The sequence below is a fragment of the Pseudophryne corroboree genome, chromosome 7, assembly GCF_028390025.1.
Source record: "Pseudophryne corroboree isolate aPseCor3 chromosome 7, aPseCor3.hap2, whole genome shotgun sequence".
In the NCBI taxonomy this organism is placed as follows: domain Eukaryota; kingdom Metazoa; phylum Chordata; class Amphibia; order Anura; family Myobatrachidae; genus Pseudophryne; species Pseudophryne corroboree.
This window is the reverse complement of record NC_086450.1, coordinates 102,445,406-102,468,587: the sequence shown is the minus strand read 5'-3', so window position 1 is coordinate 102,468,587 and position 23,182 is coordinate 102,445,406. Positions and strand designations below refer to the sequence as shown.

The window sequence follows — 23,182 nt, the reverse complement described above, 5'->3', positions numbered from 1 at the left end:
ACCACCAGCTGGTGCTCATCTGCTCCGTATGTCTGGATTCTTATTCCAGTAAAATAGAAATACAGTGAGGGACGCACTAGAATTGTTTTACTAATGATCAAAACTGAGAATGTACAGAATAACTAGCTACTCTATATACAGTATAATGACCATCTTTCTTTACCTATATTAGGTGGACACGATGGAAATGATGAGACATCCAGGGGAAACGACAAATATGAAAAGACAAACTGTGGCTTCCTATTTTAGGGTGAGTTTCTATTTATAGTCCTTGAATGGAACTAGCAAACAAATAATACTGTACCAGTAAAGGTTTTGCACAGGCGCTGATGGGGTTTGTTTTGTCTGAGCAGTTACTTATATGGAGATGGTCTCCTACACATAAGAAAATCCAACAATCTAAAGTAGCGCTATTGTATAAGATAGATAAGTATATACTTGATGATATAAATAATAAAAACAAATAAAATTCATACAGCAAAATTATTGCTCACACAAGAATTATTGGAATCTTCCCGCGGTTCGGAATTCGCATTTGAAATCCAAATATCGGGTTTTGGATTGCAAAAACTACATGATTTTACCTGTTTTTATAGATTTTTAGAAATTTTATGAAAGATTATTAATTTTTATCGAGTTTAAACCGAATCTGAACCAAAACACTTGAGAGTGGTTTTTTCAAAACCAAAACATGATAATGAATTAGACCCAAAACCGAAACACAGGGGTCCATGTGCATCTCTAGTACTTCTGAAGTACTGATACCCCTAATGTGACATCATAGAAAGTCTAGTGTGGCCATGCCTCCTTCTCCTGTGTGCACACTCTGTACTGACTTCCAATTCTCTAACATTGAGAGGGATTACAGCAGGGCAGTCCTGCTATTCACACACTGTCCCTCCTGCGGTCAGGGAAAAGGTTGGGGGAGCCTTTGGTCAGCACTGCTCTGCAGAGCATGCATATGGCATCTGAACTGTGCAGGCAGATGAACCTGGGGGCTGCCCAGCTGCTCGGGGAGCGCTGCACCCCACCCCAAAATGACAATGACAAGAGGATGTGTTGCGAGGCCACACCCTCCCACCTGAGGCCACACCCTCCCACCCGAGGCCACATCCCCATTCAAATGAAACCACGCCCCCTTTTTGTGGCAAAGTCCCAATATCCACTATTGAATTGTTGGCGGTTTTACAACTGCCGGCAAGCATGAACATCAGAATTCACCAGTAAAGTGCTACATCCGGGGGTAAAAAAAGAATAAAAGCTTCAAATAATTTGTTATGATGGAGGATAAAGGGAAAGTGCTTCATATTTAGTTGTTGAATGAGATTTCCTTACACATAGCATTAATTGCCAATGTTACTTGGGTTCTGAGCTTCCACCTGATCCATATCTGCAACAATGTTGATTGAAAACACACTGCCTGTATTGGAAGAGACTGACCTAAAAAGGAGCGAGGAGAGCATTGCCCGGTGCTACCAACATCAGGGTGCCCGCCAAATCAGGGGGGAAGCTGGACCCCAGGTATATAATATTTTATTATTGTTTCATTTATGAAACTCACCCAAACTGCATTTTTGCCTTTTTGGCTGGACTTACCCATTGAGCTTGCTCTGAGTGATCAAGGGCCTAATTCAGATCTGATCGCTGGGCTGCGTTTTTTGCAGTCCTGCGAGCAGATAGTTGCCGCCTACAGGTGGAGTGTATTTTCGCTGTGCAAGTGTGCGATCGCATGTGTAGCAGAGCTCCACAAACTGATTTTGTGCAGTCTCTGCGCAGCCCAGGACTTACTCTTCCAGTGCGATTGAATCCTGCTGATCGGGGCCGGAGCTGATATCACACAACCTCCCTCAAAACGCTTGAGCCCGTCAGCGTTTTTACGGACACTCCCTGAAACGGTCAGTTGCCACCCACAAACGGCTTCCTCCTGTCAATTACCTTGCGAACACCCGTGCAAATGGATCATTCGCACCATCCCATCGTTGACCGGCGGTGCCCGTTGTAGCCGTCCGGCGCAGCTGCGCATTGCAGTGCATACGCATGCACAGTTCGGATCTGATCGCCCGCTGTGCGAAAACGCACAGCGGCGATCAGATCTGACTCAGGCCCCAAGTACCACTATGTAAGTAGAAGATGGAATTGTTTCTGGTTTAGAAGATTTTGGTTTTCGACATGTTTTATAGTAATTGACAATTTGCTGCGTTCTATTGCGAGAGCCCACATTATTTGTTATGAAGATGCCACATAGACAGAAATAAAGCATTTAAATATGGAATGTGTTGTCATATTAAAGTCATTTAATTAATTCCAGCCTAAACATGTAATTTCACATAGGGAAAAATTGCATTGCTTAATTTAGTTAATTAAATCCCCTCAAGCTTTAGAAATACCAACATTTATATTATGTGATGCTAATTTATTTGAGAAGGATATTGGTTTTATGTATTAAATGAATTCAGTGTTCCTTACAATTAGCATCATTTTACAGATATTAAAATGCAAATAACACACAAACCACTGTTTTCTGTTGAATAAATATATGCTTAGGGCACATTAGTGCATTTACATGACATCAAGATTTGTTTTGGTGCAAAATTGACACAAAAGTCAAATGGAGAACATATGGATTTATTAGTATGATGATAATAATAATTATTATTATCTTTCATTTTATAAATGATGAGCCATCTAGAGGAAACAATATATACAGTATTGTAACGCAGCACTGAACATTGAGGAAGGCATAGATTATCAATGGGGCAGATGGAGCTATAGTTCCGGTATCCGGACTCCAGGTCGACAACAAAAAGGTCAACACACCTTAGGTCTACGCCAATTTGTCGACACACCTTATGTCGACGTGGACAAAAGGTCGACAGGAACAAGGTCGACATGGAAAAAGGTCGACATGAGTTTTTCACAATTTTTTTCTTTTTTTTTGGAACCTTTTCATACTTAACGACCTTTTGTCCATGTCGACCTAAGGTGTGTCGACCAATTGGTGTCGGCCTAAGGTGTGTCGACCTTTTTGTTGTCGACCTGGAGTCCCAGACCCATAGTTCCAGGCCTCCACATATAAATAAGCCCATCATCATAAATTTTAAAATTATATTTCTAGTTTACGTTACAAAATTATGTAATTTTTTTTATTTTATTTAGGGAGACATTGGGGCTGGTGGTATAGGGAATGTACATACCCTGGTGTATCTGGCCACACCTACAAGCACTGGTCACAGCTCCTCCTCTTCTCAGTATAGTCCCTTTAACATTTTCAGCCCAAACCCCATGTGCCCCTTAATCAAGCCCTGCAGTGAGGGGATCATGATACAAATCTAGTGCATACAATGACAAGACACAGAAGGTAAAGTTGGCCCTTCTCAAATGAGATTGCAAGCTAAAGGTTCAAGGAACACTATATATGCTCGAATCTAAATCAGGACCTTTTGCGGCTACATTTATGTTAAGTATAAAACATAAAAATGTGCGCCGGCCGAAATCTTGAGTTTTGGATCTGTATCGCCTTCATGTTTTGGATCTGTTTTGGTTTAGCCAGAACCGCGCTTGTGAGTTTTGGATTTTGATTTTTTTGTTTTGTTAGAAAAAATCATAAAAACAGCAAAAATCACAGAATTTTGGCCAGTTTTAGTTCCTACAGTATTATTAACATCAATAACATTCATTTCCAGTCAATTTTGACAATATTGTTTTCAGCATCAGATTTTGCAGGTTTTGAATTCCATATAAGGGAGCCGCATCCGGGACTCGGCGCAATTGCACTCCGTTTCTGCCACAATGTCTGCAATAAAGTGGAAATATGTTGAATTAATACAAAAATGAGTTGTGTATATTGGTCAAAAACATTTAAATGGAACTACATACCTTGCGTAAAGCTGGATGAAGCGGTTACCTTCTCCAGGCTGAACATAACTTTCAGGAACTGATCCTACACTGAGGCTGAAAATAATCTGTACAGACGATTACAGCATTTAAAAATGTATATTTTTCATTGTTTGTACTGTGGTCAAAATTACATGGAAATGCCTGGAAGTTAATGTTATTGGGATTAATAGTACTCTAGGAATAAAAAAAAAAGGCCAAATCATGTGATTTTAGCTGTTTCTGTAAATGAAGAAAAACAAAAACAAAACCCCAAATCAGCAAAAATGGTCTGACTCAGATCTTGATCAATACCTAGATCAAGGGGGGTCATTCCAAGTTGATCGTAGCTGTGCTAAATTTAGCACGGCTACGTTCACAGGGCTAGTCCGCCCTGCATGTCAGTGCCACCCCCCCATCCTTTCCCCCGCAGAAGTGCAAAGGCATCGCACAGCGGCGATGCCTTTGCACTTCAAGAGTAGCTCCCGACCAGCGCAGCTTTAGAGTGCTGGCCGGGAGCTACTCGCCACTCCCCGACCCGCAGCGGCTGCGTGTGACCACGCAGCCGCCGCGGCCCGCCCCCCCCCCCCCCCCAACGGTTTGGCCATGCCTACGTTGGCCGGACCGCGCCGCCGTCCTGCCCCCTCCCGCCCAGCGACCTCTTATGCCTCAGAGGCGATCGCTAGGCAACGACGGATGGCATGCGCCGACGCACTGCGGTGCCGGCGCATGCGCAGTTCCGACCTGATCGCTGTGCTGTGAGAAACTGCAGCGAGCGATCGGGTCGGAATGACCCCCAAAGGCCCAAGGGAGGTAGAGTATGTATGTAGTGGAAGGAAGGAAGTATTGGTAAGTAATTTCATTTGTTTGTGTGATATAAACAATTTTAATTATCATTGGGGGCATTTATTGCATGGACAACAATTTTTATTGGTTATATTGCACTAATCTGACTTTTACTAATCCGACTTTTATTTCTTCTTTGATTTTACATGCCCTGACTTAGGCCATCTATGCCTCTTCTCTGAATTGTTCCTCCTCTATATCTATCTATCTATCTATCTATCTATCTATCTATCTATCTATCTTCAAACACGAACCAAGTGGGGTACAGCACACACCCCAATGAACCTTAAGTGTCACAACACGTATATATATGAGTGAGAGATAATAAGAATTTACTTACCGATAATTCTATTTCTCGGAGTCCGTAGTGGATGCTGGGGTTCCTGAAAGGACCATGGGGAATAGCGGCTCCGCAGGAGACAGGGCACAAAAAGTAAAGCTTTAGGATCAGGTGGTGTGCACTGGCTCCTCCCCCTATGACCCTCCTCCAAGCCAGTTAGGTACTGTGCCCGGACGAGCGTACACAATAAGGGAGGAATTATGAATCCCGGGTAAGACTCATACCAGCCACACCAATCACACCGTACAACTTGTGATCTAAACCCAGTTAACAGTATGATAACAGCGGAGCCTCTGAAAAGATGGCTCACAACAATAATAACCCGATTTTTGTAACTATGTACAAGTATTGCAGATAATCCGCACTTGGGATGGGCGCCCAGCATCCACTACGGACTCCGAGAAATAGAATTATCGGTAAGTAAATTCTTATTTTCTCTATCGTCCTAGTGGATGCTGGGGTTCCTGAAAGGACCATGGGGATTATACCAAAGCTCCCAAACGGGCGGGAGAGTGCGGATGACTCTGCAGCACCGAATGAGAGAACTCCAGGTCCTCTTTTGCCAGGATATCAAATTTGTAGAATTTTACAAACGTGTTCTCCCCTGACCACGTAGCTGCTCGGCAGAGTTGTAATGCCGAGACCTCTCGGGCAGCCGCCCAAGATGAGCCCACCTTCCTTGTGGAATGGGCCTTAACCGATTTAGACTGTGGCAGGCCTGCCTCAGAATGTGCAAGTTGAATTGTGTTACAAATCCAACGAGCAATCGCCTGCTTAGAAGCAGGCGCACCCAACTTGTTGGGTGCATACAGTATAAACAGCGAGTCAGATTTTCTGACTCCAGCTGTCCTGGAACATATTTTCAGGGCCCTGACAACTCCTAGCAACTTGGAGTCCTCCAAGTCCCTAGTAGGTGCAAGGCACCACAATAAGCTGGTTCAGGTGAAACACTGACACCACCTTAGGGAGAGAACTGGGGACGAGTCCGCAGCTCTGCCCTGTCCGAATGGACAAACAGATATGGGCTTTTTTGAGAAAAAACCACCAATTTGACACTCGCCTGGTCCAGGCCAGGGCCAAGAGCATGGTCACTTTTTATGTGAGATGCTTCAAATCCACATATTTGACTGGTTTTAAACCAATGTGATTTGAGGAATCCCAGAACTACGTTGAGATCCCACAGTGCCACTGGAGGCACAAAAAAGGGGTTTGTATATGCAATACTCCCTTGACAAACTTCTGGACTTCAGGAACTGAAGCCAATTCTTTCTGGAAGAAAATTTACAGGGCCGAATTTGAACCTTAATGGACCCCAATTTGAGGCCCATAGACACTCCTGTTTGCAGGAAATGCAGGAAACGACCGAGTTGAAATTTCTTTGTGGGGCCTTCCTGGCCTCACACCACGCAACATATTTTCGCCACACGTGGTGATAATGTTGTGCGGTCACCTCCTTTCTGGCTTTGACCAGGGTAGGAATGACCTCTTCCGGAATGCCTTTTTTCCCTTAGGATCCGGCTTTCCATCGCCATGCCGACAAACGCAGCTGCGGTAAGTCTTGGAACAGACATGGTACTTGCTGAAGCAAGTCCCTTCTTAGCGGCAGAGGCCATAAGACCTCTGTAAGCATCTCTTGAAGTTCCGGGTACCAAGTCCTTCTTGGCCAATCCGGAGCCATGAGTATAGTTCTTACTCCTCTACGTCTTATAATTCTCAGCACCTTAGGTATGAGAAGCAGAGGAGGGAACACATACACCGACTGGTACACCCACGGTGTTACCAGAACGTCCACATCTATTGCCTGAGGGTCTCTTGACCTGGCGCAATACCTGTCCCGTTTTTTGTTCAGACGGGACGCCATCATGTCCACCTTTGGTATTTCCCAACGGTTTACAATCATGTGGAAAAAACTTCTCAATGAAGTTTCCACTCTCCCGGGTGGAGGTCGTGCTGAGGAAGTCTGTTTCCCAGTTTCCATTCCCGGGATGAAAAACTGCTGACAGTGTTATCACATGATTTTCCGCCCAGCGAAAAGTCCTTGCAGTTTCTGCCATTGCCCTCCTGCTTCTTGTGTCGCCCTGTCTGTTTACGTGGGCGACTGCCGTGATGTTTTTCCCACTGGATCAATACCGGCTGACCTTGAAGCAGAGGTCTTGCTAAGCTTAGAGCATTATAAATTTACCCTTAGCTCCAGTATATTTATGTGGAGAAAAGTCTCCATACTTGATCACACTCCCTGGAAATTTTTTCCTTGTGTGACTGCTCCCCAGCCTCTCAGGCTGGGCTCCGTGGTTACCAGCATCCAATCCTGAATGCCGAATCTGCTGCCCTCTAGAAGATGAGCACTCTATAACCACCACAGGAGAGACACCCTTGTCCTTGGATATTGGGTTATCCGCTGATGCATCTGAAGATGCGATCCGGACCATTTGTCCAGCAGATCCCACTGAAAAGTTCTTACGTGAAATCTGCCGAATGGAATTGCTTCGTAGGAAGCCACCATTTTTACCAGGACCCTTGTGCAATCATGCACTGTTTTTAGGAGGTTCCTGACTTGCTCGGATAACTCCCTGGCTTTCTCTTCCGGGAGAAACACCTTTTTCTGGACTGTGTCCAGAATCATCCCTAGGCACAGCAGACGTGTCGTCGGGATCAGCTGCGATTTTGGAATATTTAGAATCCACCCGTGCTGATTGTAGCAGTATCCGAGATAGTGCTACTCCGACCTCCAACTGTTCCCTGGACTATGCCCCTATCAGGAGATCGTCCAAGTAAGGGATAATTAAGACGCCTTTTCTTCGAAGAAGAATCATCAATTCGGCCATTACCTTGGTAAAGACCCCAGGGTGCCGTGGACAATCCAAACGGCAGCGTCTGAAACTGATAGTGACAGTTCTGCACCACGAACCTGAGGTACCCTTAGTGAGAAGGGCAAATTTGGGACATAGAGGTAAGCATCCCTGATGTCCCGGGACACTATATAGTCCCCTTATTCCTGGTTCGTTATCACTGCTCTGAGTGACTTCATCTTAATTTGAACCTTTGTAAGTGTTCAAAAACAAATTTTTAGAATAAGTCTCACCTAGCCTTCTGGCTTCAGTACCACAATATAGTGTGGAATAATACCCCTTTTCTGTAGTAGGAGGGGTAATTTAATTATCACCTGCTGGGAATACAGCTTGTGAATTTTTTCCCATACTACCTCCTTGTCGGAGGGAGACTTGGTAAAGCAGACTTCAGGAGCCTGCGAAGGGGAAACGTCTCGACATTCCCATCTGTACCCCCGGGATACTACTTGTAGGATCCAGGGGTCCTGTACGGTCTCAGCGCCATGCTGAGAACTTGTCAGACGCGGTGGAACGCTTCTGTTCCTGGGAATGGGCTGCCTGCTGCAGTCTTCTTCCCTTTCCTCTATCCCTGGGCAGATATGATCTTATAGGGACGAGAGGACTGAGGCTGAAAAGACGGTGTCTTTTTCTGCAGAGATGTGACTTAGGGTAAAAAAAACGGTGGATTTTCCAGCAGTTGCCGTGACCACCAGGTCCGATGGACCGACCCCAAACAAGTCCTCTTCCTGTATACGGCCATACTGTGCCGTTTGGAATCTGCATCACCTGACCACTGTCGTGTCCATAACATCTTCTGGCAGTTATGGACATCGCGTTTATTCATGATGCCAGAGTGCAAATATCCCTCTGTGCATCTCGCATATATAGAAATGCTCTATAGTCAATAAAATACTGTCCCTGTCAAGGGTATCAATATTTTTAGTCAGGGAATCCGACCAAGCCACCCTAGCTCTGCACATCCAGGCTGAGGCGATCGCTGGCCGCAGTATAACACCAGTATGTGTGTATATACTTTTTATTATATTTTCCAGCCTTGTCAGCTGGTCCTTGAGGACGGCCCTATCTATAGACGGTACCGCCACTTGTTTTGATAAGCGTGTGAGCGCCTTATCCACCTTAAAGGGTGTTTCCCAACGCGCCCTAACTTCTGGCGGGAAAGGGTATACCGCCCATAATTTTCTATCGGGGGGAACCCACGCATCATCACACACTTTATTTAATTTATCTGATTCAGGAAAAACTATGGTAGTTTTTTCACATCCCACATAATACCCTCTTTTGTGGTACTTGTAGTATCAGAAATACGTAACACCTCCTTCATTGCCTTTAACGTGTGGCCCTAATAAGGAATACGTTTGTTTATTCACCGTCGACACTGGATTCAGTGTCCCTGTCTGTGTCTGTGTCGACCGACTAAAGTAAACGGGCGTTTTAAAACCCTTGACGGTGTTTTTGAGACGTCTGGACCGTACTAATTGTTTGTCGGCCGTCTCATGTCGTCAACCGACCTTGCAGCGTGTTGACATTATCACGTAATTTCCTAAATAAGCCATCCATTCCGGTGTCGACTCCCTAGAGAGTGACATCACCATTACAGGCAATTGCTCCGCCTCCTCACCAACATCGTCCTCCTACCTGTCGACACACACGTACCGACACACAGCACACACACAGGGAATGCTCTGATAGAGGACAGGACCCACTAGCCCTTTGGAGAGACAGAGGGAGAGTTTGCCAGCACACACCAAAAACGCTATAATTATATAGGGACAACCTTATATAAGTGTTTTCCCTTATAGCATCTTAATATATATATAAGCATATCGCCAAATTAGTGCCCCCCCTCTCTGTTTTAACCCTGTTTCTGTAGTGCAGTGCAGGGGAGAGCCTGGGAGCCTTCCCTCCAGCCTTTCTGTGAGGGAAAATGGCGCTGTGTGCTGAGGAGATAGGCCCCGCCCCTTTTTCGGCGGCCTCGTCTCCCGCTCTTAACGGATTCTGGCAGGGGTTAAATATCTCCATATAGCCTCCGGAGGCTATATGTGAGGTATTTTTAGCCAAAATAGGTATTCATTTGCCTCCCAGGGCGCCCCCCTCCCAGCGCCCTGCACCCTCAGTGACTGCCGTGTGAAGTGTGCTGAGAGGAAAATGGCGCACAGCTGCAGTGCTGTGCGCTACCTTTAGAAGACTGAGGAGTCTTCTGCCGCCGATTCTGGACCTCTTCTTACTTCAGCATCTGCAAGGGGGCCGGCGGCAAGGCTCCGGTGACCATCCAGGCTGTACCTGTGATCGTCCCTCTGGAGCTGATGTCCAGTAGCCAAGAAGCCAATCCATCCTGCACGCAGGTGAGTTCACTTCTTCTCCCCTAAGTCCCTCGTTGCAGTGATCCTGTTGCCAGCAGGACTCACTGTAAAATAAAAAACCTAAGCTAAACTTTCCTAAGCAGCTCTTTAGGAGAGCCACCTAGATTGCACCCTTCTCGGCCGGGCACAAAAATCTAACTGGCTTGGAGGAGGGTCATAGGGGGAGGAGCCAGTGCACACCACCTGATCCTAAAGCTTTACTTTTTGTGCCCTGTCTCCTGCGGAGCCGCTATTCCCCATGGTCCTTTCAGGAACCCCAGCATCCACTAGGACGATAGAGAAAATAATGTAACGCTATGGTTAAATTTCACCTACAGTGTCGCACAATACGTGTATGAGATGAGTACAAAAATATATTATTGTGGTACCACCTTCACCCACAGTGTCGCACAATATGTGTATGAGTCAGGAATAGTAATCAAACACGGAGAACCGGACCCGCTCATCTCTAGTGAAAGTGCTGTAAGCTTTGCTCAATGGATTTTATTGCCCGTGTTTTTAATGTGTAATTATATTTCTTGTATAGTACTCACTCATGGACCTATTATCCAAAATGGTGGTTGGGCAGCCTCACTTTGTCCGCTGCATTAAGCCAAATGATGATCAAGAGGCAATGAGGTTCTCTCGGGAGAGGGTGCTCATGCAGTTACGCTATACAGGAATTCTGGAAACCGTCAGCATCCGGCGGCAGGGATATTCTCATCGTATCTTATTTGAGGACTTCCTAAAAAGGTTAAAAAAAAAATGTATTATTTGTCCAAAGATAATGTTATATTTCAGTCTATATTTAATTTAGTGGGTTTTCAACACAGTCCCATTAGCATTGTACCTGCAGTGCGGTAGTGTTTATTGGTATACTAATTGTTCCATTTATTCCTACTTTAGAAAGTCTACAGTAATCTGTAAAAATTAATTAGTTAATTTAAAACATCAGAAAGTATAAGTATGATGGCATAAACAGACAGCAAAGCTGCATTCATAGTTACAGACCCTTTAATCCAGGCATGTCCAAACTGTGGCCCTCCAGTTGTTGAGAAACTACATATCCCAGCATGCCCTGATACAGCTTTAGCATTCTCTGACAGCAAAACTGTGTCAGGGCATGCTGGGATATGTAGTTTCACAACAGCTGGAGGGCCGCAGTTTGGACATGCCTGCTTTAATCCATTACCATGCTGTTAGGAGCAGGGAACTGAGGAACATTTTTCATTTAGACCGAGGACTCCTTTTGTACAGGACAGATAAGAATTACTGGCTACTTGGGACTTGGTAAGACTTTGGTGTGCCTATATTTCTTTCCTGTGTTAGAGATGTATGAAACCTTTGCCTGTTTATCTGAAAACAGAAATACATTTGTGAATCACACTGAATTTCTCCTCGCCAAATTTTCAAAATCATTTTTTTGCGAGTGGAAATAGCTACGTCATTAAAGAGGATTAAAAGAGGCGCCTTGGCTGTTTTGCATGCCGTAAATCAACGTCTCAGGTTCTGCTGAGAAATGAAACTTAAATAATGGGCCAACAATGTGTATTTGCCTGTCTTGTGGAATCTAACATTACTTTGTTCCAAATCAATGTAAGGATTAATACCTTTCATCAACAATCAATATGTTTACAGTAGGTGAATATGCCAAAGGGAGAATGCTGGCGACATTATGCCGATACGGTTGTAATCAGTGTTGGACTGTAGCATGAAGGGCCCACTGTGGGAATGCAGAGGAATGGGCCCATGTTTAGGGGTGTGGCCAGCTCCCATAGAGACTTGGCAAACCATTAGTTAGTGCATGGTCTGGGTCTCTTGATATATATATAGTGCATGCATGATAATGTACCAGATTAATAACAGCAGTGCACTTTAGAAAATACACCATAGTCCTGTGAAGTATAAGGTAACATATGTATAACTAGTGCACAGTCTGGAACCTGATCCATAAAGGAGGAGGTGGACCCCGTGCTCACACCACATTGTGCAGGAGGGAGCGGGTTAGCACATATGAACATACATGCAGGGATGTATGGAACATATGTGCTGGCTGCAAGTACCTGGGGTTGGCTGGGCTGCATTCCTAGGACACTGCATTCGGCTCCATTCTCCTTCAAAGCCTGCCCCACTAGCCAGTGGAAGCCTGGGGGCGGGATTAGCAGGAGAGTGGAGGAATTATGTCGAATGCTGAGTCCCGAGTTCAGCCGTGGCTGTAAGACAACACGCAGCGCTGTCGATCCTTGGGACCTGCAGCCAGTGCCGTTTCTAGGGGCGGGCGAGCCGTGCAACCGCACGGGGCGCCCGCCGCGGCACTATGTTACTCCTTCTCGCCTCTCCCGAGCGCTCCTGCTCGGGGGGCGGAGTTTCGAGGAATGACGCGTTGCGTCGTGACGTCACGACGCAAACGCGTCATTCCGCAAAGCCCCGCCCCCCGAGCAGGAGCGCTCGGGAGAGGCGAGAAGGAGAAGCAAGAAGAAGGAGGAGGCGGCCGGCGCGAGGGACGTGAGGCGGCGGGACCGAAGAGCGGGAAGACGTAAGTATTCTCTCTCTCCCCCCCCCCCTCTCCCCCTTCCTTCTCCTCAGCTTGAAACCTGCCTGCCGCTGCCGCACTGTGTAAAATAGGGGCACCTGCTTATGGGGATACCTGCCTGCCACACTGTGTAATATGGGGGCACCTGCCTATGGGGATACCTGCATGCCACACTGTGTAATATGGGGGCACCTGCCTATGGGGATACCTGCCTGCCACACTGTGTAATATGGGGGCACCTGCCTATGGGGATACCTGCCTGCCACACTGTGTAATATGGGGGCACCTGCCTGCGTACTGTGTAATATGGGGGCACCTGCCTGCGTACTGTGTAATATGGGGGCATCTGCCTGCGTACTGTGTAATATGGGGGCACCTGCCTGCGTACTGTGTAATATGGGGGCACCTGCCTGCCACACTGTGTAATATGGGGGCACCTGCCTGCGTACTGTGTAATATGGGGGCACCTGCCTGCCACACTGTGTAATATGGGGGCACCTGCCTGCGTACTGTGTAATATGGGGGCACCTGCCTGCAACACTGTGTAATATGGGGGCACCTGCCTGCCACACTGTGTAATATGGGGGCACCTGCCTGCGTACTGTGTAATATGGGGGCACCTGCCTGCGTACTGTGTAAAATGGGGATATCTGCCTGCCGTGCTGTGTAAAATGGGGATATCTGCCTGCCGTGCTGTGTAAAATGGGGATACCTGCCTGCTGTACTTTGTAAAATGGGGATACCTGCCTGCGTACTGTGTAAAATGGGGGCACCTGCCTGCGTACTGTGTAAAATGGGGATACCTGCCTGCGTACTGTGTAAAATGGGGATACCAGCCTTCCGCGCTGTGTAAAATGGGGACACCTGCCTGCCGCGCTGTGTAAAATGGGGACACCTGCCTGCCGCGCTGTGTAATATGGGGACACTTGCCTGCTGTAATGTGTAAAAAGGGGACTTTTTTATTTTTATTTTTTCCCCACTGTGGTGGGTGTGATGATATCAGATGAGGCCATGCCCACTTTAATGAGACCACGCCCATTTTAATCAGGCCACACACCCTTGTCGGGAGCGCGCGCGCCTATGGCGCGCGCATGCTTTTTCTTTTTATGGCTATATGGGGGGGGGGGGGCACATTTTTTTTTTTTTATAGAGCAATGGGGGGGGGGGGGGGGGGGGGGCGCATTTTGAAATCTCGCACTGGGAGCCAAATTGTCTAGAAACGGCCCTGCCTGCAGCCATAACATATGTTACATACATCCCCGCATGTATGTTCATACGTGCTAACCCACTCCCCCCTGCATGATGTGGTGTGAGCTGCAGCCCAGGGGCCACTGGCTCTATCCATCTGGATACCCCTCACCCCCCCCCCCCCCCCCCCCCACCCCCCATTTCCTAGTTCCTTCCCCCTCCTGCGGATTGCCACTCCGCTTCCTGGTTCATCAATCATAAGAAATTTGGTACAACTTTAAACAGTTTTGTTGGGCCTGTCTTTAAATGTACTTTGTTTCCTTTATACCATCCACCGTTTTACTTGTTATAGTTTCTATTCTCTTTTGATACATGGATGTTTAACATATTTGTTTATTTCTGTATGATATTGCTATGTTTATTGTACCGCCTGATAATGACCCTGATTTATCAAGCCTTGGAGAGTGATAAATTGCACGGTGATAAAGTACCAACCAATCAGCTCCTAACTGCCATGATGCAGGCTGTGTTTGAAAAATAACAGGAGCTGATTGGTTGGTACTATCACTGTGCAATTTATCGCTCTCCAAGGGCTAAAGTCTTTAAAAAAAAGAAAAAGAAAAGAAAACCTGACATATTACGCAGTGATTGCTAGAAGTACATTACACAAAAGGACAAAAGGGCCTAATTCAGAGTTGATCCCAGCAGCAAATTTGTTAGCAGTTGGGCAAAACCATGGGGTCATTCTGAGTTGAATGCTAGCTGCCGTTGTTCGCAGTGCAGCGATCAGGCTACAAATCGCAGGCGCATCGTACGGGTACAATGAGCATCGTGGGTTTGCACAGAGTGTAACGAACATTCCAGTCGCATGGCCGAACGCAGGAAGATTGACGTGAAGTGGGCGTTTATGGGTGTCAACTGACCGTTTTCAGGGACGTGCTTAGAAAAACGCAGGTGTGGCAGAAAAAACGCAGACGTGGCTGGGCGTTCGCTGGGCGGGTGTGTGACGTCAAAAGCCGTTTATCCGTCGTTAGAACCAACGCACAGGAAGAGTAACTACAGGGCTGGTCTTGTTTTGCACAAAAAGATTTTGCAGGCGCTCTGCTGCACAGGCGTTCACACTTCTGCAAAGCGAAAATACACTCCCCAGGGGGCGGCGGCTATGCGTTTGCACGGCTGCTAATAACTGCTAGCGAGCGATCAACTCGGAATGACCCCCCATGTGCACTGCAGGGGGGGGGGGGGGGGGGGCAGATATAACATGTGCAGAGAGAGTTAGATTTGGGTGGGGTGTGTTCAAACTGAAACCTAAACTGCAGTGTAAACATAAAGCAGCCAGTATTTACTCTGCACAGAAACAATATAACCCACCCAAATCTAACTCTGTCTGCAAATGGTATATCTGCCCCACCTGCAGTGCACATGGGGGGTCATTCCGAGTTGTTCGCTCGTTGCCGATTTTCGCTATGCTGCGATTTGTTGCTAATTGCGCATGCGCAAGGCACGCAGGGCGCATGCGCTTAGTTATTTAACTAAAAACTTAGCAGATTTGCTGTGGATCCTGCGGCGCTTTTCAGTCGCTCTGCTGATCGGTGAATGATTGACAGAAAAGGGGCGTTTCTGGGTGGTAACTGAGCGTTTTCCGGGAGTGTGCTAAAAAATGCAGGCGTGTCAGGCAAAAACGCGGGAGTGTCTGGAGAAACGGGGGAGTGGCTGGCCGAACGTAGGGCGTGTTTGTGACGTCAAACCAGAAACTAAACGGACTGAGCTGATCGCAATCTGTGAATAGGTCTGGTGCTACTCAGAAACTGCAAGGAATTATTTAGTAGCAATTCTGCTAATCTTTCGTTCGATATTCTGCTAAGCTAAGATACACTCCCAGAGGGCGGCGGCCTAGCGTGTGCAATGCTGCTAAAAGCAGCTACCGAGCGAACAGCTCGGAATGAGGGCCATAGGGGGTAATTCCAAGTGGATCGCAGCAGGAGTTTTGATAGCAATTGGGCAAAACCATGTGCACTGCAGGGGAGGCAGATATAACATGTGCAGAAAGAGTTAGATTTGGGTGGGTTATTTTATTTCTGTGCAGGGTAAATACTGGCTGCTTTATTTTTACACTGCAAATTAGATTGCAGATTGAACACACCCCACCCAAATCTAAAGGTGCATACACACGGAGCGATATAACTGAGCGATTTTGACTATATAGTCAAAATCGCTCAGAAAGTTAGTCCATATCGCTCTGTGTGTACACAGGCAGCGATAGCGATGCGCGTCCCCGCCAGATCGCTATCACTGCTAAAAATAGACTCTGCAGGCAAGTCAATTTTTAGCAGCGACAGCGATCTCATGAAGCAAAGCCACTATTATTACCTGAGCGGAGGCTGAAGAGGGAAGAGCCAGCAGCACATCAACCTTCAGCACAGGAGCTCCAAGTACGTGAGTATGAATACTGCTATTCTCTGTTTGGGAGGTGGGGAGAGGGGGGAGATGCCGCTCTGTAGCGTCCGGTCCCGGGGGGGAGGGCTCGGGCACGTGCGCCGCACATTAATGTCAGGTCCGGGAGGGGGAAGTTGGCGCCGAGTGTCCGTGTAGCCGGGCGGTGCAGGTCCAGGGTAGGTGGCACAGTGGGACGGCGTGTAGTCCGGAGAGCAGCTCCTCTCAGGCTGATGAGCCTCCGTCCCTTAGCCCACTTGGATCTAGCTTCAACCCTGAGGTGAGAGCCGCTGACATGCTGAGGTGAGCAGCACTGTCAGTCTATGGGAAGGGGGGGGGGGGGGGGAATGATTGTGCTGTCCATTCCATGGAGGGGAGGGGGGGGGGGGTGATGGTGCTATCCTGCTGTGTGTGGTGGGGGAGAGGTGCTGTTGTCCTGCCAGTCTATATGGGGGGGGGGGGGGGGGGGCATGATGGTGCAGTACTGTCTGTCAATGGAGGGGGGGGTGATCTGTCCGTCTGTCTATGGGGAGGTGAAGAGGTCCGAACTTCACAGGATATTACGTGAGTACTTTTTTATTTTTTTACAGGTACCCCTATTGGATTCTACTGGACAAGGGGACGTGATTGGCGGCGTGGGATGTAGGTAAGTATGTGTGAGTGAGTGTGTGTGTTTTAAATAAATTTTTACTTTCACGGTGTGTGAGTTGTGTCTTTTTTTGGGTATTTCTTTTGCTGTGGAACTACAGGTACCAGCGGGCCCGTTTCCCCCCCCCCCCGCATGCTGGTACTTGTGGTTCTCCAAGTACCAGCATGCGGTGGAGGCTTGCTGGGACTTGTAGTTCCACAGCAAAAGACAATATTCTTTTTATGTAATTTTGAAAGGCTATCAGCCTCCCATCCACCGCCCACGGATGGGGGGGACAGCCTCGGGCTTCACCCCTGGCCCTTGGGTGGCTGGAGGGGGGGGACCCCTTGATTTAAGGGGTCCCCACTCCTCCAGGGTACCCCGGCCAGGGGTGACTAGTAATGGCACGGCCGCAGGGACCAATATAAAAGTGTCCCCCCGGTTGTGGCATTATGTCCCTGGCTAGTGGAGCCCGGTGCTGGTTTTAAAAATACTGGGGATCCCTATGTCTTTTGTCCCCCGTATTTTTTAAACCAGGACCGGACGCAGAGCCCGGTGCTGGTTGTCTAAATACGGGGGAACCCTACGCATTTTTTCCTCTGTATTTTAACAACCAGGACCGGCTCAAAGAGCCCGAGGCTGGTTATACATAGGAGGGGGGACCCCAGGCAATTTTTTTTTTTACTTTTAGCTATTTAAATACCAGCCACCCTGTAAAATCATCCTATATATGACACTCCCCCACTTATCCCCTTATTTAAATGAGATAGTCAAAATCTCCCATAGCCAAAATCTCTTGCATAGTTAGACAAAATTGCTGGAAAAGTTAGTCAAAATCTCCGACTGCCAGTTCAAGGGAAATCTCTCAGTCAAAATCTCTCATAGCCAAAATCTCTCCGTGTGTATGCACCTTAACTCTCTCTGCACATGTTATATCTGCCTCCCCTGCAGTGCACATTGGGGGTCATTCCGAGTTGTTCGCTCGTTATTTTTTTTTCGCAACGGAGCGATTAGTCGCGAATGCGCATGCGCAATGTCCGCAGTGCGACTGCGCCAAGTAAATTTACTATGCAGTTAGGAATTTTACTCACGGTTTTTTCTTCGTTCTGGTGATCGTAATGTGATTGACAGGAAGTGGGTGTTTCTGGGCGGAAACAGGCCATTTTATGGGTGTGTGCGAAAAAACGCTACCGTTTCTGGGAAAAACGCGGGAGTGGCTGGAGAAACGGAGGAGTGTCTGGGCGAACGCTGGGTGTGTTTGTGACGTCAAACCAGGAACGACAAGCACTGAACTGATCGCAGATGCCGAGTAAGTCTGGAGCTACTCAGAAACTGCTAAGAGGTGTGTGGTCGCAATTTTGAGAATCTTTCGGTCGCAATTTTAAGAAGCTAAGATTCACTCCCAGTAGGTGGCGGCTTAGCGTGTGTAAAGCTGCTAAAAGCAGCTTGCGAGCGAACAACTCGGAATGAGGGCCATGGTTTTGCCCAATTGCTAACAAAAATCCTGCTGCGATCAACTTGGAATGACCCCCATGGTTTTGCCCAACTGCTAACAAATTTGCTACTGCAATCAACTCTGAATTACCCCAAAGAACAGAAGCATACCTCCCAACTGTCCCGATTTTCGCAGGACAGTCCCGTTTTTTGGGGACTGTCCCGCTGTCCCACCCGCGGGCCGCAGTGTCCCGCGGTGGGGGGGGGGGGCAGTTGGGAGGCTCTGTCTGTCGCTGCCCTGCTTAGCAGAGCAGCGGTGAGCGCACAGCGTCTATTCATTGAAGTCAGAGGGAGAGGGGGCATGCCAGCGGCTCACAGAGCGCTGGGCATGCCCCCTCAGTGATGAAAACGGGGGCGTGGCTCGCGATCGCGGATCCTCCAGCGAAGCCACGCCCCTTTTTCTTAGGCCACACCCCTTGTCCGGGAGTGTCCCGCTTTATAAAGAAGAAATGTTGGGAGGTATGCAGAAGGTAAAGGTGGCCCTGCCCACATGAGCTTACAATCTAAGGGGAGTGGGGATGAAATAAATAACATAGCAGAATAATGACTGTAGGTGTTGGCAGGGAAAGCGTCTGTGGCTACTGATGCATTATCAGCTTTACCCATCTCTACTTATTGCTGAAGTTGTACGGCTGGCTTGAAGCAGGTTAGTTCCAGACATAAAACAGCCACCTGGAAATGATAGCACACAAGACATACGAGCCACCAGACGGACAGTGAAGTAAATACTCTGTTTCATCCCTGCCTGATAAACATTGATTTTCTTTATACTGTCCTAGCCTAGCCTCAGATGTCGTATTAGTAGTTGCTAAAATGCAACTGTCAAATAAGCATTGTTTAAGGAGACCGGGGGAAAAACTGCTAACTCATCTATTTTGTTTGTACAGAACTAAAAAGGATCAAAGTAGCAATTAAGTTTCAGGCTTAAGGATCTTTCATATCCTCAGATTTACCATAAGGCTGTGGCTCTTGTTCATTCTTGCCTAATGGGTTTTTGAATATGAACAAAGAGGTGCCAATCTGTTTAGCATTTGATCTGCTCTTCTGAATATTTGAAGAATGTCATGCATCGCTGGCTAATGTATTTATCTATTCCCAATATTTCACTTAAAGAAAACATTTCACAGCTTTTAACTGAGCATTGCAAATAATTTGTGCCAAGTGTTACACAAGGCCCAATCTGCAGAAATAGGACTCAGGAATGATTGGGATGAACAGAAGACGTTTCTAAGATTAAATTGAGAAGAACAAATAAAAAAACTCAGGCTTTCATGCATGCCGCTCGTGCAAGGGTTGCAAATGCTGATTGTAAATATCTAGACTGAAGAAAACCTTATTGCAAAAGTGAAAGAACAAGGACAAGCATGTCTTGCTGTTAATAGTTATCATTGTCTATGCCAGGGCTGGTGCTAGGGTGTCCGGCGCCCTCCTGCAAACAATAAATTTGCGCCCTCCCTCCCATATGGAATAAAGGGACAGTGCCCACCAAAGGGGCGTGGTCTCATATGGAAGGGGCGTGGCCACATAATAGTATCCCCAATTCAAATTACGCCACACAGTATCACAATCGTATTCACATTATACCACACGTAGTGCCTGATTCATATTGCACCCGATAGTGCTCCTTATACACAATACCCACAGTAGTGTCCCTTATACAAATAACACCCACAGTAGTAGTGCCACACAAAATGCCCACAATGATAACGTGCCTAACACACAATGCCCACAGCAGTAGTGCCACACAGAACGCCCACAGTAGTTGTGCCACACAGAACGCCGCCCACAGTAGTTGTGCCACACAGAACGCCCACAGTAGTTGTGCCACACAGAACGCCCACAGTAGTAGTGCCACACAGAATGCCCACAGTAGTCGTGCCACACCGAGAGCCCACAGTAGTCATGCCACACAGAACGCCTACAGTTGTTGTGCCACAAATAACGCTCACAGTAGTCGTGCCACAGAGCGCCCACAGTAGTTGTGCCACACAGAGCGCCCAAAGCAGTAGTGCCCCACAGAGCACTCACAGTAGACGTGCCACACATAATGCCCACAGCAGTAGTGATCCACAAAGCGCCCACAGTACTAGTGCCACATAGAATGCCCACAGAAGTAGTGCAACAATTAATGAACCTTACACTTAAGTAAACCGGAGGGGAGATAGAGATGGTGTGCGGTACATACCTCACACAGATCCGTGGAGAGTGCTGCCGGCCCCGCTGCCTAAAGTGCAGTGGGGAGGAGGGAGGGAGCCGGAGGGACCAAGCCGGAGCCGCGCTTCACGGTGCTGAGCTGGAGAGCACCGGCTCTGTGCGGGAGAGTGCTGCTGGCACCGCTGCCTAAAGTGCAGTGGGGAGGAGGGCAGGCCCGAAACCAGGAGTTTTGTCACCCGGGGTAAGCCATTAACTTGTTATGCATATATATATAACTCCACAAGGACAAAGGGGATAGCTAGGCATTTTCACACTTTTTACTTGTATTTTTTTATTTATTTGGGCTACAGATAAAGATAAAATAATACCTCTGTTATATCATCTGAGGTGGATCACACCTGGGAGCCTGACACGGATGCTTCCCGGGTGCGACCCGCCTCAGGCCCTTATCCCACCGCAGATTCCAACTTGGCATATTGCCGGATTGGTGACATTGCTGGTGACGCAGCGGGGGCGGCACTTGGAGATCGCATGATCTCCAAGCGCTGCCTGTACATACACTGTGAACAGGAACCGGGTTGCATCGACCCGGCTCCCAGTTTGCACAGCACAGCTTGCCGGGTTGAACCCGTGTTCAACCCTGCAAGCTACCTGGAGTTGGAATACCAGGTCAATCGACCCGGATTATTCCAACTGGGCCCTTTTACAGCAACCAGCAACATGGGTTATGCGTGCTAATGTCCAATAACCCGTGTTACAGCTGGCGGCGTAAAAGGGGTATACAATAATAACCCGTACATTGATACATACATGAAATCACACACCTATACAAATACATGCTGTCACACACCTAAAAACATACACGCACACATACATTCTCTCACATACATACATATAATCACACACCTGTATAAATACATATATAGTGACACATATACATACAGTGACATACCAGCACACATACAGCTATGTAGTCACACACCTATTCACATACAGTCACACACAAGCAAACATTTACACACACATATAGCAGTCACACACACACAGTGCCCTTCCCTGAGTCACACTCACTGTTTTGGCCATGCTGCTGCTCACATCCCCTCCATTCTCCCATGCTGCTGGCAACTGGTAGTGGCAAGGCACTGTGTAGTACAGTGCCATCTAGCCCCGCCCCTTTTCGGACGTCGGGTAACTTCTTAGTTTAGAGTGCAGTGGGGGGGAGAGGGGGGTGGTGAAAGGCTGGGGTAAATTGTCCCCTACCTCTGCCCCCTCAATCCTGTTCAGCTTATCACTGCAAGATGAAACTGAAAGTAAACTACAGCTCCCGGCAGCAAGGGCTGCTGGGAGATGTAGTTTTTGTTCAGTTTCATCTCGATGCCGACGGCTACTGCATAGGGAGGGGAGCGTTAGGGGGGATCGGCGCCCTCTCCTATCAGGCGCACAGGTGACATGCCCCCCTAGCCACGGCCCATGAGGAGGTGGTGGAAACCGGAGGGAGGGAGCCGGAGCCGCACTTCATGTTGCCTGCGTCTGTCAGCAACAGCAGAGCGGGGAGAGCGCCTCTTCCGACCTGCGCCTCCCTGCCTTGCAGGAGCTGCTGAGCGGTTAGCGCCGGCTCTGGTCTATGCATTACTGAGCTATCATTATACATGAATTGCTTACACTTACCGAAATGTGTCTATTCTTTCTTTCACCTCTCTACAGTAACTTGCTCTGTTAGGAAGAGTTGCCTCTATCTGGGCAAGCAGAGTGTGTGATACAACATGCCGCACTGCAGTAAGATGAACATGGCTACATCTGTATTTCACAGCACTACCTTCCCACACTACATCTCCACACTATGGGACTGATGTACTAAGCAGTGAAAAGGGTGGAGAAATGAGCATTGGAGAGGTTGCCCATGGCAACCAATCAGCACTGAAGTAACATTTATCATTTGCATACCATAAAATGATACAGAGCAGCTGTTTGGTTGCCATGGGCAACTTCTCCTCTACTTTCACTGCTTAGTACATCTCCCCCTAAATCACAGTACTACCCCCTAGACTACCTCCGCACAATGCATCACTCTGCTACCTTCCTACACTACATTCCTGTACTATGCCACTGCACTACCCTACCGACACTAAAACATTGCACAACCTCTCCACACTGCATCACCACGCTACGCCGATATCTCCACACACTACATCGCTGTGCTACCTCAATAACATACTACATCACCGCGCTACCGCCCATACTACACCACTGCACTAATTATCTTCCCCTACTGATAACGTTAGAATATCCCCTCCACAGGCATCTACCTTTAGGGAGGATCTCTCAGTCTCTCTGCTCTGGTCTCTGCATGCGCACCAGCTTTGAGTAGAAGTATAGAGGGAAAGGTGTGTGTGTGGGGGGGGGGGGGGGGAGTGGGCCCAGAGCCACCAAGAGAAATCCTGGGCCCCAGTACAGTAACTTCCGGGGGGCCCACCTGCAGGGGGTGTGGCCACAACATGTTAGTTG

General features: G+C 47.8%; 1 protein-coding gene and 1 long non-coding RNA gene across 5 annotated transcripts in view; one reads left to right on the top strand and one right to left on the bottom strand.

The window, feature by feature from the left end:
* Positions 1–23,182, top strand: part of MYO3B (myosin IIIB) — a 625,340-nt gene that overhangs the window by 383,200 nt on the left and 218,958 nt on the right. For all 4 annotated transcript variants that reach the window (XM_063933501.1, XM_063933502.1, XM_063933503.1 and 1 more), the window contains exons 17-18: positions 173–250; positions 10,795–11,000. In XM_063933501.1, the coding sequence (XP_063789571.1) occupies positions 173–250; positions 10,795–11,000 (284 nt within the window). The remainder of the gene's footprint in view (positions 1–172; positions 251–10,794; positions 11,001–23,182) is intronic.
* On the bottom strand, positions 3,008–22,239 carry LOC134944707 (uncharacterized). The gene is made up of 4 exons (XR_010181924.1): positions 21,749–22,239; positions 10,802–10,992; positions 3,877–3,962; positions 3,008–3,793 (listed from the first exon to the last, which is right to left on the bottom strand). It is a non-coding gene; the product is annotated as an uncharacterized LOC134944707 (long non-coding RNA).